The sequence below is a fragment of the Pygocentrus nattereri genome, chromosome 21 (genome assembly GCF_015220715.1).
Source record: "Pygocentrus nattereri isolate fPygNat1 chromosome 21, fPygNat1.pri, whole genome shotgun sequence".
NCBI classification, from domain to species: Eukaryota; Metazoa; Chordata; class Actinopteri; order Characiformes; family Serrasalmidae; genus Pygocentrus; species Pygocentrus nattereri.
In genome coordinates, this window is record NC_051231.1 from 2222603 (window position 1) to 2242156 (window position 19554).

Sequence of the window (19554 nt, forward strand, 5' to 3'; positions counted from 1 at the left end):
GGCGTGGTTGTTGGTGCCAGACAGGCTGGTCTGAGTATTTCAGAAACTGCTGATCTACTGGTATTTTCACACACAACCATCTCTAGGGTTCACAGAGAACGGTCCGAAAAAGAGGAAATATCCAGTGAGCGGTCAGTTGTGTGGATGAAAATGCCTTGTTGATGTGAGAGGTCAGAGGAGAACGGGCAGACTGGTTCCAGATGATAGAAAGACAACAGGAACTCAAATAACCAACCAGAATCTCTGAGGAACGTTTCCAACACCTTGTTGAAAGTCTGACACGAAGAATTAAGACAGTTCTGACGGCAAAAGGGGGTCCAGCCTTTTACTAGCAAGGTGTACCTAATAAAGTGGCCGGTGAGTGTAGATACGTCTGTATTATATTAGTATATGATGGACAGATTATGTACCAAGTGAAGATTTCTAATAAAAACAGAACTTCCAGACCATGAACCATTTAGAAAACCTTATTTTGAAGTGTAGTTTGAGTGCAGAGTGGTGAGGAAGTTTCTCTGTCACAACACATGATGCACCCAGTCATATTCACTGTGTTAATTCCTCTGGATCTAATCCAGACCTCACTGTGGAAGTTCTGGTGGCTGAAAATGTGGCTGTCTTGATTTCTGTTTAATGTCACATTTCTAATTACAGTCTGAACATAAACACGCTGTGAAATTCAGATCAAGGGACAGATCCTCTGGTTCCATTTTATTTGAATTTCTGTCTTTTTTTTTACCATAACATTATTATTGAATATTAGACTCAGTAGCTATAATGACAAAATTACAATCAAATCCAGATCTTTAGTGGGACTTGTTTTCAGACTAAGCGGTACACTATATGGCCAAAAGTATTCCGTCATCTGGCTTCACACGGATATGAACTTGAGCGACATCCCGTTCTTTATCCATAGGGTTTAATATGATGTCGGCCCACACTTTGCAGCTATAACAGCTTCAGCTCTTCTGGGAAGGCTTTCCACAAGGGTTAGGAGTGTTTATGGGAATTTTTGACCGTTCTTCCAGAAGCGTCTTCCTCACAGTCTCCGCTCTAATTCATCCCAAAGGTGTTCTATGGGGTTGAGGTCAGGACTCTGTGCAGGCCAGTCAAGTTCTTCCACACCAAACTGGCCCATCCACGTCTTTATGGACCTGCTTTGTGCACTGGTGTGCAGTCATGTTGGAACAGGAAGGGGCCGTCCCCAAACTGTTCCCACAAAGTTGGGAGCATGAAATTGTCCAAAATCTCTTGGTGCTGAAGCTTTAAGAGTTCCTTTCACTGGAACTAAGGGGCCGAGCCCAACTCCTGAAAAACACCCCCACACCATGATCCCCCCTCCACCAAACTTTACACTTGGTACAATGCAGTCAGACAAGTGCTGTCTCCTGGCAACCGCCAAACCCAGACTCGTCCATCAGATTTCCAGGTGGAGAAGCGTGATTGGTCACTCCAGAGAACACGTCTCCACTGCTCTAGAGTCCAGTGGCGGCGCTTTACACCACTGCATTCCACGCTTTGCACTGCGCTTGGTGATGTAAGGCTTGGATGCAGCTGCTCGGCCATGGAAACCCATTCCATGAAGCTCTCTACGCTGTTCTTGAGCTGATCTGAAGGCCACATGAAGTTTGGAGGTCTGTAGTGATGGACTCTGCAGAAAGTTGGTGACCTCTGCGCACTATGCCCCTCAGCATCCGCTGACCGCTCTGTCATTTTACGTGGCTGACCACTTCGTGGCTGAGCTGCTGTCGTTCCCAATCGCTTCCACTTTGTTATAATCCCACTGACAGTGGACTGTGGAATATTTAGTAGTGAGGAAATTTCACGACTGGACTTGCTGCACAGGTGGCGTCCGATCACGGTACCACGCTGGAATTCACTGAGCTCCTGAGAGCGACCCATTCTTTCACTAATGTCTGTAGAAGCAGTCTGCAGGCTGAGGGGCTCGGCTTTATACACCTGTGGCCATGGAAGTGACTGGAACACCTGAATTCAGTGATCTGGATGGGGGAGTGAAGGCTTTTGGCAATGTAGTGTATATAGTTTAAACTGATTTAATCTCTAAATTCGTATAAATTTGTTGTAGCGTTTACAGTTTGTCTGTTCTTTCTTCGGTTTTCTTGTGCTCTATATGTAGTCACTCTCACGATTACCCATTCTGTCAAATCCAGGCTAAACTTGATTCACGATCCACAGGGACTTTGAATATGATGACAGCGAGCAAGTCTGGCATCACCACCTAAACCCTTAATTAAGCTTTTAAACGATTTGAAATGAACTGTATATAATGTGAAATGGCTTGATTTGGATATCTGGAATTACCAAATGTTTACTACCTGATTGGCATGCATAATTGCTTATTTAGTGTGTTTGTGTGTTTCAGCCCAGTCCAGCAGCTGCCATAGAAAGCCTTACCAAGAGCAGCAGGATGAAGGTGAAGTGGACTCATCTGGGTCTGGTCTTCTTCCTAATGCTGTCCATCATCATGACCGGCTGCTTTCTCTGGCAGTATCACCTACCAAAGCTAATGCCAGGTAAGGTTAAAACTCATCTATGCTGTAAACAGCCAACAGTTCCAGATGAGCTTCTGTTAGTGATAAATAAAGATATTTAAGTGAGGCAACACAGATGAGGTGTAGTGACTTGTGCTGCCAGCTATTTAGACATTAATGTCTGTGTGTTGTTCTTTTCAGAGGACAGTAAATCTGCTCTGCTATACAAGCTGCACACTGACCACTTTAACTTATATCAGAGTTTCAGTTCTACAGTGACGTCACATCAAAAGATAGAATAATATATCTGCAGAAATATGAGGGGTGCACTCACTTCTGTGACGCTATATATGTATATATCTCGCTGCTCTTGGAAGAAAAACTTGTATCTCCTTTTTGTTTCCGACATAATTTGAAAATACCTGTTGTCCTTCACATTGTGTGTAAGAAACGCCCCACAATGACTAGGAAAGACGTCCGGTTCCATTGACTTGCATTAAAAGTAGAGTAGGTTTTGTCCTTCTCCTGTAAAGTTACCATTTTGGAGACAAAAGGTTTTGTCCCAACAACAGCAAATAAATATATATATATATATATAGACACACACTGAATATTGTACGCTATCTGTATTTCTACATAAATGGCTAATAAAATATTAAATCATTTTCATAATAATTTTCATATCACAATAATAAACAAAGGACTTTTTAACACAAAGTATATGCGTTGATTTACTATACCCAAAATTAACAAATCATTGAAACAATCTAGGTCACAAAACGCTTCTATACGCTATATTATGTTTTATGTAATATTACACATATTACATTATGTATTTTCTTTATTTGCCCAGTGTTCAGGGTTTTGTTTATGTCTTTTATGTCAATGATAACAAATATGCTTATTTTTAAGAATCTTGTTTTTTCATGTGGAAGTGAAATCTATTGAAATCCCAAAAAAATAACTTTTTTTATTCCCAAAATAATCCCAACATCATCTACTGTCACTCCTGATGTAACACAGCACAACTGCACAGATGCTCTGGGGACGTTGTTAAGTGAAGAGGTTTTACTGTTTGAAACGTGACCCGAGCTCATGGTCAAAAACATGCACAGGTCAGATCCAAAACCGTCCAAAAAGGCACGAGGAAAGGCAGAACAGAGTCAGGTGACCAAGATCAAAAGGGCAATGGCAGAAATCAGACTCTAAAGTCCAAAAACTCAGTAGCTCAAAGCAATGAAGCAATGAAGCTAAAAGCCTGGACTTACAGACTAACTGACTGGACTCATGTGACCAACAAAACAGGTGTAAAAGATTGGCATTCAGGTGAGGGAGAGCATCGATTGGCTGATCAACAGTCACATGATCTCCAGGAGAATTCTGGGAAGTGCAGTTCTCAGATCCAGAGGAATGCATGACACCTAAATACACATATGACTCTACTTTCAACAAAATAAACAAAAAAAATTGATTTTCACTGATCAAGACGTAATTTACTACTTTGAGTCCAAATGTTCAGATTCCTGGTTAGGGGTGGGAATCTCTCGGCACCTCATGATCCGATTACGATTCAGAGGCTGCGATGCGATTATAAAACGATTATCGGTGCAACTTTTTTCTATACAGGACCTCTTTTTTCTCACGGTGTGAGGACTCGGTACTTTAAAGCAAAGTATTTGTGATGATCCATAATGAATTCACTTCCATATCTTGTATTAATAAATCAGTGGAAGTGATGTGGCTGAACTGGAAGGTCCTCATTCACTGCTCTTGTTTGGAGCACGTGAGACGCTGCTGCCGCTCATCTGTGATTAAAGGCAGTTACGGTGAAATAAGATCCTGTGGTGATGGACGTCCACGCCGCACGTTACAGCCGCCCAGCCCGTTTCTGCAACAAGAGACGGTATCTCTCTAAAAAGTTGCGAAGATAAAGTCGCTTCTCTTTCAAATTTTCCCGTTCCACCTTAAATGGTGCAGCAGTTACATTCAGCACCCTAGTCAGAGTTTAAGGTAGAACGGGAAAATTCGAATCATAAGCGACTTCAGCTTCGTAAATCAGTCGAATGTTGAGAGACATTTTACAAGAAACTGCTCTAGTTTTGAGGAAAAGTTTCCTGAAGTAGATGTGAGGAAAGTGGCTGTAGCCCAAAGCCCAAAGCAGAGAAAAGTAAATCTGCACCCTTTTATTTTTTAGTCTATACCAGGACGTTCGCACACTGAGACATACTGGACATTAACTGTTGCGGCTGCCGAGGTGGTTGGACTTTGTTGAAAGGACAAATTGGCTCTTCTTAACATCTGGGTTGTGACTCCTGACCCAACCTGGCTTTAACGCAGAGCCGGTCGGATTTCTCGCTCATCCAGTTGTTTTCGTTATGTGCCGCCACAGACTGTCCGGGCGCTGCGCTTACCCACTTCCAAGGTCCGCCTTTTACATTCCGTCATTACTTTAGAAATGAAATATTTCTAAAATCGATTTTTGACATTTATGAATCGATTCAGAATCGTTCACGTCCGCATCGCGATGCCGTTTTTCCCACACCCCTATTACAGGTCATTAAAATTGATCTACATACAAATAGAATACATACAGAATAAATACAGAATCGTTTTTCATTCAGTCGACGGCCAATTTCCAGAAAACGTTCTATAAAATGATCAGGCAAGTTCCGTACAGCATCCTGTAAAAAACACACAGAAGGGAGTGTGGAGCTGTTTCCATAGAGCTACAATAGCTGGGGGGAATGTCCAGTACAGTGGAGGTTTGGAATGAGAAGGTTAATGCAGTTCAACCACATCGCATGCAGCCCTAATACCAGCCCTAGGGGCACCTCCTGAATCCCAATCTGCAAGCCTCTATCTCTTTCAGCTCCTACCCTGTTTTCTGTCCAGCACTCCAGAATCCATCAAGTCACTCTTCATGGCCAGTAAGTGAGATGGTCAGGGTCTACCCCAAATTACAGTCATCACAAAAACCTCTCTCTGAGCTCTTGTAGCCTTTTCCAGCTCTAGTCCACTGCATGAGGAGGATGATTTAGAGGGTCATTTTGAACAGCTGGGGTTGTAACAGTATGTATACCTTCTGACACAGCTTTACGCTACATGTTGGAACATTGCTGTGAGGATTTCTTTGCATTCACCCACAAGACCATTAGTAAAGTGAGGTCAACTGCAGTTTAGACCAGGGGTGTTTAATTAGAATTCAGTAAGGTCTAGTTAGAAAATTTCCTCAAGATAATGTGCCCTGCCACACTGCATACACTATTCAGAAATGTTTAAGGAACTTGACAAAGAGTTTAAGGAGTTGTTCTGGCCTCAAAATTCCCCAAATCTCAATCCAATCAAGCGCCCGTGGGATGCAACTTACAGGCCTTTGAGGATCTGGTGCTTATGTCTCTGTGTCAGACACCATAAAGCACCTTCAGAGGTCTTGTCGACACTAAGCATTTGGCATGGTGACCTTAGTCTAAGGTGTGTGTGCTCGCTCCAGAGTGTCCCATTCTATTGGCAGTGCTTTTCTAAAGAGATTATACAAGCTGCTTGTGTGCAGTTAGACTCCTGTGTCAATAGATTTAGCTCAAAGTGGCTGAATTCACAGATTAAAAGGTGTATTCAAGCTTTTTGACATACAATTATCCCCAAATAAATAAGAAGATGTTGACAGTAGGCACTTAAATTCATTGCTGTTTCTGTTTAAATGTCAAAGTGAAAAGGTGTAGCAGAGGCTGTCTGAGTCACTGGCAGATCCTATTAAGCTCTCTTAGTGGGTGACGACTGGATTAGAACATTTAAAGGCACTTGAGTACCTTTATTTAGAGGTAAAGGACTGGAGGAGTTATATATATATATATATATATATATGCACAGTGAAGAGTCATCTGAGGTCGCTGGCCTACTTCAGAAAGGCGATATACAGTATGTGGCTTAATGCCAGTTCCTGTACACGTTGGAAATGCCCATTTTAACAGGTGCGTTTTCACAAGTACAGACTGGAGTCCATCCATTCGACTGTAATTTGTTAACCCCGTTTTACCTCGTCATGAATTGTCAGGACTAGGGCTTGAAATGTTTGAAAGAACGTGATGGGACCTGCTTGCTCAGGTTAGCTTTGGACATTGTTCCTCAAATATGTGTTAAGCTTTGTTGAGGTACGGATTTCAGGCGTGGGTTCTCACAGCCCACTGACCAACGGGTCGTGCTTCAGTTTTAGACTTTGCTTTTGTTCATCCGTACTTTACTTTTCACAACATTCACAACCTTAAATCATTTTTCACCCACTCAGCACTTGGATCCATGGGGTCCATGTGAGAAAGCAGGGCAGAAACTTTGAATCAACTGAGGAATCACAGTTCAGTGCAGCCGAAAAACACTGAATTGGATGGTCAAAAAATGCTTTGTGTGAGCAATTCATGATGAATGGAACAAATAGAAATGTTCCAAAATTGCTTGGACTAATAATCTCATCACATTAGCTTATATTACGAGTTAAGACTGGTTTCATCTTCCGAAAAAGCCACACGGGAGCCTAAATTCAGTCTAAATTCAGGCTTTAAAGCCCCCCAGCACGGGGGGAGCAGTGGATCTTTGGGATGAGTTGAAGAGGCATTTGTGATCTAGAACTAACTGCCGAGCATCAGTAGCTGACCTCACTAATGCTCCTGTCGCTGAATGCATTTAGATCTAATGGCTATTGTAAAATCTCCCAAGAAAAGAAGAAGCTGTTACTGCAGGAATGGAGGAACAAACTCCCTCCTTAATATCTTTAATTTCAGAAGGTACGTTGAATAAGCATTTGTCTACAATATATAGGGTTGGCTTCCTGGAACTGGTTTAGGTCTAGTCCTCTACTACATTTTCCTTTATATTGGAAATCTCCATTCAGAATGCTGTCTAGTCTTAATCTGTGTACATGAAATCTGCCAATAATGTAGTAACATAAAGGTCATTTAGTGAGATATTAAAGGAGACTGTATAAGACTTTGCATTACATTGCGATTACACTATATTGCCAAAAGTATTCACTCACCCATCCAAATCATTGAATTCAGGTGTATCACTTCCATGGCCACAGGTGTATAAAAGCGATTACTGAACGACAGTAGCTCAGCCACGAAGTGGTCGGCCACGTAAAATGACAGAGCGGTCAGCGGATGCTGAGGGGCATAGTGCGCAGAGGTCACCGACTTTCTGCAGAGTCAATCACTACAGACCTCCAAACTTCATGTGGCCTTCAGATCAGCTCAAGAACAGCGTAGAGAGCTTCATGGAATGGGTTTCCATGGCCGAGCAGCTGCATCCAAGCCTTACATCACCAAGCGCAATGCAAAGCGTGGAATGCAGTGGAGTAAAGCGCCGCCACTGGACTCTAGAGCAGTGGAGACGAGTTCTCTGGAGTGACCAATCACGCTTCTCCATCTGGAAATCTGGTGGACGAGTCTGGGTTTGGCGGTTGCCAGGAGACGGTACTTGTCTGCCTGCACTGTACTGAGTGTAAAGTTTGGTGGAGGGGGGATCATGGTGTGGGGGTGTTTTTCAGGAGTTGGGCTCGGCCCCTTAGTTCCAGTGAAAGGAACTCTTAAAGCTTCAGCACCAAGAGATTCTGGACTATTTCATGCTCCCAACTTTGTGGGAACAGTTTGGGGACGGCCCCTTCCTGTTCCAACATGACTGCTCACCAGTGCACAAAGCAGGTCCATAAAGACGTGGATGGGCCAGTTTGGTGTGGAAGAACTTGACTGGCCTGTCCTGATCTTAACCTGTTTGTTTTCTGATTTCTTTTCTATCTTCTTTTGTAGATGAAGCTTCGGGGAAAAACTCCAGATCCGAGAAGATGTGTCCTCGTTTTCCTGAGCCCACTCCACTGGAGCATCCCATCCCTTACCTGAAGGAGGCGCTGGAGAAAGTAAAGCATTTTCTGTGTTCAAAACAACCAAAAGCACTTAACTCACTCTCAAGCACACCTACAGGACATCCTACACCACTGAGCTATAAATCGACTCTCTAACAATTCAAATGCCAGTAGGGCTGCGCTGCAGACGCTTCCCTCAAACAGCGCTTCAAACTCTGCTCTTTGACATCTCTTTTCATGCCATTCCCTCATTAACATCAATTTTCCGACCTTGTCCATCCCCCGAAGCAAATGCTTAGAGTTCCTCGCATTTTAAATGTCCTTTGATATTCAAAATGTACCTGATTCTCAGACGAGCTGCTTGGAATCCCTGAGTGTTTCCTCGCCTCAGTGTAATTTGTATGCTTATCAAATACAACAATGGACAAGCAGGTGCTTTATATTCCAAGTGCTTCACATTCTGACCAATATTCAAATGCCTTGAGCTAAAGGAGCTCTTTCCAATGCATGTCAGACACACAGAAGTGTTAAATATCATCAAGGTGTTACTGTGGGGAGAGAAGAGCCTCATCTGTTGAATTTAATACTATAGTACAATTTATAATATGTCCACAAGTTCACAGACGACTGCTTGTCCAACGTTTCTTCTAAAATGGAGCATATCAAAAATGGAGTAACAATCTGCAGTAGCAGCTTCTATTCGTCTGGGAACATTGCTATAATGATTTGATTACATTCAGCCACATGACCATTAGTGAGGTCAGCTACTGATGTTACATGCAGTGGTGGATGAAGTACACAAACCCTGTACCTGAGTTAAAGTCGAGACCCCCAAGGTAAAATATTCCTCCAGTAAAGGTAGAAGTTCCTCCCTTTAGACCTCCACTTGAGTAAAAGTACTAAAGTATTTCCCTTCAAATGTACTTAAGTATAAAGTAAAAGTACTAAAAGAGTAATTCTGGCTCTGATGTCCTGTTATCATTTTTATAACCAGACTGGCTTCATGAACTCATTTCAGGTGAAAGTCCTCCAGCGTCTCTCTTGGTAAACCAGTCTTTTAATAGAACGTCATTAATTAGTGACGCTGACGTCTATTAAAATGATCAGAAGCACAAAACACTGAAGGTAAACAGTTTCCATCAGGGAGAACCGAGTGGCTCTGAAATCACTTTTTACACACAAGCAAAGTTTCAGTTTCAGATTTATTTACAACTTAGTTCCAAGTTTGGTTTCTGTACTTTAGTATATTTTGGTGTATCTGTACTGATGTTTCTCCGTTCAGGGGACTTTCTCCTTTCACTCCACTACATTTCAGAGTCTAATATCGACTTTTTCCTCCTACATTTTGAGAAATCTGTGGTTCCTTTTGGTTTCTGTGTGTATAAAAACGTCACATGTCAAAACGAAAGAAGCGCAAAGCCAGAGCACCAATCAGGGCCCAGCGGTCACTTTGTTTAGAGCTGGTTTTGACCTGTTGGTCATACCGACCCAGTGCAGCACGCGGTTCAACGTCAGCGCAGCAGCGTAAAACTTTGGGAGAGTCTGTTCAACATAAATGATGAACTAACCTAACTTTGTGTAAATAGAGCTCAATATAGAAATATGTCCACATATGCAGTCGAGACTGACGCGGCTTTTTTCTGAATTTCTACAAACACCATTTCATTTTATAGTAAATGAGTTTGGGCTGGTTTATGTTTATGAACAGACGCCTACAGATCAACATAGTAAAGGAGCTCATCTGTGATCCTGAGTTTAAAGCCAGTTTTTATTCAACTTAAACTTGGAACTAAGTTGCATTAAGTTAATTAATCTTTTACTTTATACTTAAGTACATTTGAAGGTAAATACTTTAGTACTTTTACTCAAGTGGAGGTCTAAAGGGAGGAACTTCTTTTGCTGGAGTGATATTGACCTACTTTAACTCGAGTACATGATTTGTGTACTTTGTCCACTGCTGCTCATAGCTTTCACAATCAGCAGAGTTTTTGCTTGTGGGACTGGTTTACTTTAAGTCAATTTTATTTATTTATTTATTCAACCTCTTCAGCTCCTCGAGACCACCGGTGCTTCCAAACCGCACTCGGTCATGTTCTCCATAACGTTCATATTCCATAAGCTCCATTCAGAAGCTGGGCGTCGTGTGAGGCTGTAGCTCTTCTCTCCAGTCTAATAGACGGTGATGTCATTTTAAACCCTTATAATAAAAGAAGCTGAACTCAGTTTGTTTTTCTACTGAAAGCCGACCCGTTTTTCCCCAAATCTGGGGAAAAAGAGATTTTTGGCTTTCAGCAGTAAATTATAAGCGTGGAGATCATAAAACACACGTTCTGATCATTTGAGGAACTTTTACAATAAAAAACAGTTATTTCATGCAGTACCTGAATAATTTGCCTTATAATTTAGGCATGAAAAACTGAAATATACCTACAAGCATAAGTGTTTATCACTTTTTAAGCCCGGATTCTGTCCCTATTGGATGAAAAAGTCATTGAGGAGCACCTGAACCCCAAAACTTAGGCACACGCATGCGAATCATGTGAAGCTTTATCCACCGATTCATTATTCATTCCATCTTTTCTCGCTGATTTCCATCTAACTCTCAACAGTTCAGCTATGTTTTTGTCCTTTTTTCAGGTGGACGCTTTACTCCGGCAGAGTGTCAACCCCATCGGCCTCCCTGCGATGTCTGCCATCGTTATTTACAACGACACTGTGCTGTGGACGGGAAACTTCGGCAAGAGGAACGGGAGCGACCCCAATTCAGCGCCTCCAAACGAGTACACCATCTACAGGTGAGGTACACATCTATTAGCATAATTACTTTAAGCACTATTGTTGTGTAAATAATGGCCTGGTTGGAATCCACAGGGCATAGAGAACTCAGCGGACGCGTGCTGGGCCGAACACTAAGGGCTCTTACTGCTAAGCCCTGCCTGGCAACGGCTCATCCACATGTGGCCTCAGTCGCGGCAAACCGAGAACATTTTCTCAACATCCCATTAAGAACCTCTCTCTGGGTCTCTGAGACTAGCTAACAGGCGGACCAGGCTCCACACCAGGCTGATCATTTGTCATCTGAGAGCTGTGGCTCTTTTACAATGGAGTTGTGCTTAGAAGCTAAGATTTGTGAGCCCATTACGAGCTCCAGACGATTCTTCTTTTCAGAGGTTAAAATTGCTCCATTTACATTTTATTGTCCAGCGTTGGCTGGAATCTGGAATAAGGGCAGCTACAAAACACAGCAGGCCAACTGAGCTTTGGAGAAAATCCATGAATAAAGAAGCGGAGAGAACATTTGATATGATTAGAGTGTGTGTGTTGAATCGAGTGAGTAAGTTCTGAGGTTTGGAATCTAATAATGTGTTTTCTGCTTGGATTAATAAAAAAAAATTGAATAAAAAGTTTTTTTGCAGTCCCAAATGAGCCTGAGTCTTAATGAAATTCCAGGCTATGAATGCTGATTACTGTGGGCAATTACTTCTATTATCCGGCGCATTGTTGGGTGTGAAATGAGTACATGAAGCGAGCGCAAATGAATGAGGTTAATTTTGCGTTTTTTTTTGTTCAAAGATACACATTTCTAAAAAATAAACCTTCCCTCTCACAATCATCTGAGTTTGTTGGACGCATGCAAATGTCTGCCTATTGCTTTGTGATCTGAAAGAGCTGTTAATCATAACTGCTGTAATAATTCATGGAAAAATCCTCCAAAGGGCTCTTCAATGAAAAATGTTAAATGAAGACTGAAAAATGTTATTTTATCTCAACAACAACAACAACAGCTTCCTCTTTATAGCCCAATCTGTTAAACAATACACCTCAACTGTCCCATCCCAGCTGAAAAAATAGCTCAGGCCGGCAGGCATTCCATGCTGGTCTATGCTGGTTCAGCTGGTCACCCAGCATCCAAAACACAACCAATGCTGTTTTTGCTTGTGACCAGGCTAACAATGTCCATTGCTGCTGACCAGCATACCAGCAACCAAAACATAAAATCTCCTGGTTATGCTGGTCTACGACGTTTTTCTAGCAGGGATAATATCACAGCTATCGCTGCTAGAAAAACCAGCATGGACCACCAGAGCTGTTCACCAGCAAAACCAGTATATCACTGTTGTCAGAAGAAAACCTCGTATCTCCAAAACGGTAACTTTACAGGAGAAGGAAAAAACCGACTTTACTTTTAATGTAAGTCAATGGAACCAGACGTCTTCCCAAGTCATTTTGGGCCGTTTCTTTTGGGCCATTCATCATGAAATTTACACACAATATAAAGAGCAACAGGCTTTTTCAAATCATGCCAAAAACCGAAAAACTACAAAAATGGAGATACGAGGTTTCATTTTGACAGCAGCTAAATGTTGAGTTCTGGATGCTGGTTTGCTGGTGAACCAGCATGACCACACAGGGTGACCTGCTAAACCAGCACCAGACCAGTGTAAGCCAGCATAATTAGTCTTAGACCAGCACTGAATTCGTGCTTATCTGCGCTGCTAATTTGTCAGCAGGGATTTTTGACAAGAGATCAACCGCCATTATAACTTTTAATGCTGACCATCATACTCAGCAGTTTCCTGTCTCTGATGTCGACGGTGTGGCGCGAGTATGAAATGATTCATCAACTTGCAGCGTTAGTTTCTGCACCTTAATAACAGCCTCAGAGAGTTAAAGCAGCTTCCAGTAACACGAGCACTGTGCTTGGCCAGATCCAGAGGTGATTAGAAAAGGTCAGCAGGGTGGACTGTGTAGCCGTCCAGTGTTGAATACAGATGAAACTGCTGTTGCATCTTTGACATCAGAAGAAAAACTCGATTCTCCCTCTTTTCTGGAGATTAGTCCATAGGGAGTGTTGCTAAAGCTGCCTGACCTTCCTACCGACCCAGGCTTCCTAGTGCTCCTCTCTTAGTAGCCTCAGCTTCGACAGTTCACTTTGTACATCGTTGCAGGGTTACAGAGGTCTGCTGATGCTCTTTATACCTTAACAATTCACTGTGTGTTGCAGCAACCTAGAAAAGGTTTGCTAGCTTCATTGCATGGAAATACATGCCTAGATGCCGCGTTGGGTCCAGCCAGGCACGTCAAGGGCGCTATCTTGGGGCGGTCAGCATCGCAGCTGGACTGCATTCAGTACCATTACAGAGCAGCAGTTTAAGAAAGATGCTGTCCAAATGACACTGTTTCAATAATACTGGCTCTCAGAAAGTGGGATAGGATTATATAACAGAGGGAACGCAGTGGTCCACACTCATGTCTGCGTGGTGTTTGTGTAGATGTGGCCGTGTGGTTGGTGAAGCTCAGAGAACCTGCTGATTGTGGTTGTTCTTACTCTGGTTTTATATGAAGCTTATTTCATTTAATAGTCTATTCAGGGGGTCTTAGCTTTACGTAGTCCTTATTTATTTACAGTGATGGTCGGAAGTAAAAGCATTGCCAAATCCATGTAGATATTCATAATAGATTAACGTTAGCACCTTCTTACATGAAGCTGAAGTCGGCTTCCGACTGACCAGCTTCAGGCACCAAAAAGCGACCGTTTAAGGTGAAGTGGGAAATGGGAAGCTGACTTTAGCTTCGTCCTTCTTACTGAGTTTTGAGGGGTTTATTTTGGTTTTGTCTCTGTCAAGATTAAAAGCGATTCAGACGTTGATGGATTTGCTGATTGTGTTTCTTGCTGCAGACTGAATTCTTTCCTCCTGGTCTGGACGGCTAATTATCATGATCAGTTATTAAAGTAACCAAAGCTACTGAGAGCAGATCCATACAGCCTGGATTAATCTGAGTCTGAAGATTACAACAAAATAGATTTGGTGAAAATCGGTGGAGTAATAAGGAAGTTGTGGCCGATTTAATCCTGAGACTCTTCGCCTCTCAATACAAGTGAATCTGTTCACAAGCGGATCTTGACCTCTCCAACATGGCGGACGCGAAACATATCGCCTCAGATAGAGAACAGCAGACAAGCATCTAAGTATGGATGATTATGGCTTCAACAGCTCACTTTATATGTTGATACGGAGGTTTAATGTTCTTTACAGCTTCCACAAGCTGCTATTATACTGTAACAACCTGGGAGACGGTTGCTGATGCTCCTTATAGCTTCAACAATTCACTTTCCCCATTGAAGAAACAGCACAGACCACATCACCCAACATGGTCATGCTGGGTGACCAGAATACCAGTTTCTAAAACACTACAAATGCTGGTTTTGCTGGTGATCAGCATGAAAACAACCAAGTCATGCTGGTCTATGCTGTTTTTTTATAATATGTTCATACATTGTAACAACCATGTAGTAACCCTACAGATGCTTCATGAAACTCTTCGTAGCTTCCACAATTCACATTTTAAGCTGCGACAATCTTGTAGGTTTTATATGTTGCATTGGCTTTTGCATTTCCAGAGTGAAGACCATGGACACAGCAGCCTGAGGTTCCTACTACATAAGGGTTGTTTTTCAAAGTCAAAGGAGTGACAGGTGGACAATGTTGATGATGGCACTGAGAGACTGAAGCTGTACCTTCAAGTCACTGGCTGTCACTCATTCGCGCACTTTGTCAGCACTTTCAGCATGTCAGCTATTTTTTGCCCGCCTGCCGTTTAACTCACTTAGTTGAGCCTGTCAACCCTGATAGCTCTGATGTTGCCCAAAGCTCCAAGGCCCCCTAAACAAAGTGCTCTGTGTGTCTGAGACTCTCTCACTGCTAAACAGGTGTGATAAGCAAACCACCTGGTCACATTGTCATGCTGTGGCTTCATGGGGCTCCCCGTTGTAAGAACATGTCAGAAATATTATGTGGGGCCGAAGGACTAAAGGTTTTAAATGGCTTTTAATGATCTGCCTCTGAGGGAGAGGTCAGTCTAAACCACTGGCATGTTCGGTTAGAATGCCACGCTGGACTGAACAAAGTAGAAGTAGAAGTAATTCTATTTTTCAGCAGAATGCAGAATATGGACGATAAAGAAATTCAGACTATATATGTTTACATAGAAATTCTGATTCTTTGCCTTATGATCTGTGTAGGATTGCTAGCCTGTCCAAGATTTTCCCCACTCTGATGCTCTATCGTCTGTGGGAGGATGGTAAAGTGGCCTCGTTGGATGATCCGTTGGAGAAATATGTGGAGAATTTCACCATCAAAAACCCGCTGGGCAAGAGCAAAGACTCGGAGTTGAAGTATGTAACCGATGGCCTGATCTTTCTGGACAGTGGTGAGGTCCAGATCCGCTCGTCCTCCGTCACTCTGCGGAGAATGGCCAGCCAGCTCTCCGGCAAGTCTAACATTCACATCCTAACCACTTTCTAGGTCTCTGTCTGACTAAACATTCACGTTTGTGACACATCCATTGACGTTCACCACCCGAGAAAGCTGTGAAATCACAACGTACGTCACAGCAGAAGCACAAAGTGTCTCTGCATCTGATAATATAGCAGACATAGCAGGGTGCAGGAGAGAAAGGCTGAAATACACTATACTGCCAAAAGTATTCGGTCGTCTGGCTTCACACGCATATGAACTTGAGTGGCATCCCATTCTTAATCCATAGGGTTTTATATGATGTCGGCCCACCCTTTGCAGCTATAACAGCTTCAGATCATTGTTTGTATGTTTTAATCTGTCAGAATATTGTGGAATGAGCAGTCTCATTAAAATATCCCTAAACAAATGGTTCAATAATGGGTTTAGGATTGTCCAGGTGGCAGTAATGCATCATTGTCTTAATCCATTACTAGGGGCTCTTTGTCCATTGTCAATAGCTGATGGAGGGCATTCAGAGTTAATTAAAGCCCACCGTGACAGCCCACTGACCTTGTGCAGATTGCAGCTTCCATCATTATAATCAAAGCGTTCCTCACTTCCAAGCCATAATAAGCAACTTAACTCATACAAAGTAATCACTGTATTTTACCTTGCATACACTGAACCAGCTCTATGACCCACAATTCTTACTCCAGTTAAATTATTAGAATTAATACTTTCCATTTCTGGCAACACTATGACCCCTGCAGGTTTGCCTAGACGACTTCGGGCCACCAACCTGCTGTGGAAAGGCAAGACTCAAGCTGCGATCAGTCTTCTACAGGATGATGTGCTGGTTGCGGATCCAGGAACCAAGTATGTCTTAAAGCACAGTGAATAAACTGCATGTAGATGATTCATTTAAATCACTTGTAATATTAGGATAAATAATTAGCATCATATTCTAATCTAAGGCCACTGAGACGTTGAAGCTCCACTACGCCAGATGGAACTGGTCAGTTGCCTCTGTGAGATGAATGGCTGAACACAGACCACCTGCATGTAGATGTCTATTAACTTTTAGACACCGAGGGGCAGATTCAATTAAAAAAGGTGCAAATTAATCGACAGTCTACTGACACTTTCAGCTGGTGGGGGGTGGTGGGGGGGCTCAAACGAACTCAGGTGCTACTTCATAATTAACTTTATATTTATATGAGCAGCACAATGTAAAGCCCTGTTTGCTTCACAGGCTTTTTTTCATGATCGTATATTTCCACCATATAGAGGAAAAATGATTCTGGTTCTTTTCTCCAGAAAAAAAAGTGAGGTATTACTTCTATGTTATAAAATGTGAATTTTGACAAAAAAGTTAAGAAATTTGAGAAAAGTAATTGCGTTTATTATTGAATAATCATTTTATTCTCATTGTAATGCGGGGGAGCGATGAAGAAGCGGACGCATACGCTGAGAGAAGCGAGATTTATTAGGGGCAAATCCATAATCAGGGTCTTAACAGTCCAGGGCCCACGAGCCAACACAGAGAGATGGAGGGACAGACATAACGAAAAGGACTAAACACAAGAAGAGAGACTAGGAAATATGACGGAGGCCAGAAGATACCACACCAAACAATACAAAGACCAGCAAACTAACAGGGGAAAACAGGGCTTAAATACAGGAACGACGAGGGTTAACAAGACAGATGAAACGGATCAAGGGCGGAGTCTAGAAACAAGGGGGCAGGACAGGGAAGAATCCAAACAAGGAAGCACATGGAGGACTGAGAGGGGCCACGACCGCAACAATGTGCCATAAGGCCACTTTATTAGAAATGCAGGGTTTCAAACTTACAGTGAGCGTAAGATCTTAGTTACCTGCATTAAAGGCTGTGATGTTTCTACTATAGAAGCCAAAGTGCACACACAGTAGCCTTTACAGTTCAGGGACTGCACCGACACCGGCATTTGAAGTATTTTGTCCAAAAAAGAATCTCATTTGTATTGTTCTGCATTATTTATGGACAATAACCGTCCTTTACATTCTGCTAAATGTTTAGGATGAATGGACCAATACAAATGGTCCAAAATTACCAGAGAAAATCTCATTACACACAAAATGAAGGTTTTTTTCCCCTCTCCTGAAAAGTTACCATGTTGGAGATACTTTTGGACAGCAGTGATTTGCTCTCAGTAGCTGGTTGTAACGATTACCTCACAGGATTGTGAAAAACCTGTGAATGTATAAATGCAGAAGAGCAGTAATAAACCCTTTGACCTCATTAGAGATGCTCGTAGGTCTAACGAAGGCATAAATCTTCCTTGTCATTTTGCAGTGCTACAGAATTATAATGACAAACATTCACGTTTGATTTATGGCAACGTTGTTTTTCTTTCAAGAATTACAAATTCAAATCATAGATTCTGTCTTTTATCAACACGGCTGTGGTAGATTAAAAGGCTGGTGTGACGTGAGGAACAAAGGAAGGTTAATATCATTTCACAAAGCTGATGTTTCCTCTCAAATGCCTTTTGTTTCCTAAGATGTCACTACAGCAACTTGGCTTTCTCCTTGTTGGCTCATGTCCTGGCGGAGAGAGTGGCGCGAGTGAGCTACCAGCGCTGGATTTCCGACAACATCCTGGACCGGCTGGGGATGGAGGACACTGGCTTCGACATCACCCCCAGCGTTCAGGGTCAGATGGCCGTCGGCGTTTACGTCAGCGGACAGCCCGCACCACTTTACGACCTTGGCTGGTATCGCCCCTCGGGGCAGATGTACTCCACGGCAGCTGACCTGGCCAAGCTGGCCATGACACTTCTGGGAGCTTATCACCGGAAGCTTCTGGAGCCAGACACGCTGAAGATAATGCTAACTCCCCTGTTCCGCTGCGATAAGGACTATTTTGCGAACCGCACAGGAACACCATGGGAGGTCAACGAGCAGCTCGGCTACGAGATGGTCCGAAAAGACGGCGACCTGGACGGCTATTCTGCCACTTTCTCCTTGGTTCCTCGCCTCAAGCTCGGCTTGGTCGTCTTAATGGCTGGAAGCAGGCCTCAAAACCAGGACATAGTGGCCAAGGCGTATTCGTACATCATTCCGGCCATGGAGAGAGCCTTCCGAGATGCCAAACGGGTTCTCGTTCCTCCACCAAATCCTGCACCATATGTGGGCTTCTACACGTACGGCAACATCACCTTCTATGAGATCAAAGCAGGGCCAGGTGGAGTCCTCATCATGCAGCAGTTTGGCCCTCAAATCGAAGACCTTATTCCTGAGAGATATCGGACCATAAAGCTGAACTACCTGGTGGATCGAGTCTTCAGGGTTGTGTTCGAGAAAGAGTATCCCTGTGTCTTACACGTAGGCTCCGCCTCTGTCTCCTTAGAAGCCCAGGATGGGCAGCTGTTCAATTTCTATGTGTTTGATAAAAGAGGGATTTCGCCTGGTTTTGACGCCCCAGGTCTGAACACTTACAACGTGGTCCGAATAGCTCGAAGGCCCACGTTTTCTAACTGAGGTCTCATAAAGTGGACAATGTGCAGCAAACGAGCTGAAAAGAACTGAAAAACTACAACTACACCGCACAACGTTTCCTGGCAAGTGAAAGAACCTTAAATATAAGCCATGTAGTCGACATTTCCCATTATGGGAATGTTATAAGAATATTCCAAGATTATCAAACCTATTTCTAGACATTTGTACTTATTTTAATTCATATAAATTCGTTTATTTTAGAATCGATTGTGTTGCTTGACACATAAAATTCATAGTTTCAAGAAATAATGCTTCAAGCAAAAAAAAAAAAAGATTTTCAATGAAAGTAAAAACAAACGGATTGAATAAGTTTACAATTTTGACAACAATCTCATAAGAAATATGATATGTTGTCTATATGTGAGTTGCTTTCGTTTGTCTTGATATTTTATGCGGTGATACATTGTGTCGCAAAGTTTCTCATCATTTCCTCTGA

At 42.7% G+C, this 19554-nt stretch overlaps 1 protein-coding gene across 2 annotated transcripts in view; it reads left to right on the top strand.

The window, feature by feature from the left end:
• lactbl1b (lactamase, beta-like 1b) overlaps positions 1 to 19288 on the top strand; it is a 45963-nt gene extending 26675 nt beyond the window's left edge. For both annotated transcript variants that reach the window (XM_017717941.2, XM_017717942.1), the window contains 6 exons: positions 2381 to 2531; positions 8285 to 8391; positions 10975 to 11132; positions 15362 to 15609; positions 16349 to 16454; positions 18122 to 19288. In XM_017717941.2, coding sequence (XP_017573430.1) covers positions 2381 to 2531; positions 8285 to 8391; positions 10975 to 11132; positions 15362 to 15609; positions 16349 to 16454; positions 18122 to 19100 — 1749 coding nt within the window. In that variant the 3' untranslated portion in view covers positions 19101 to 19288. The remainder of the gene's footprint in view (positions 1 to 2380; positions 2532 to 8284; positions 8392 to 10974; positions 11133 to 15361; positions 15610 to 16348; positions 16455 to 18121) is intronic.
• Positions 19289 to 19554: the final 266 nt, after the last annotated feature.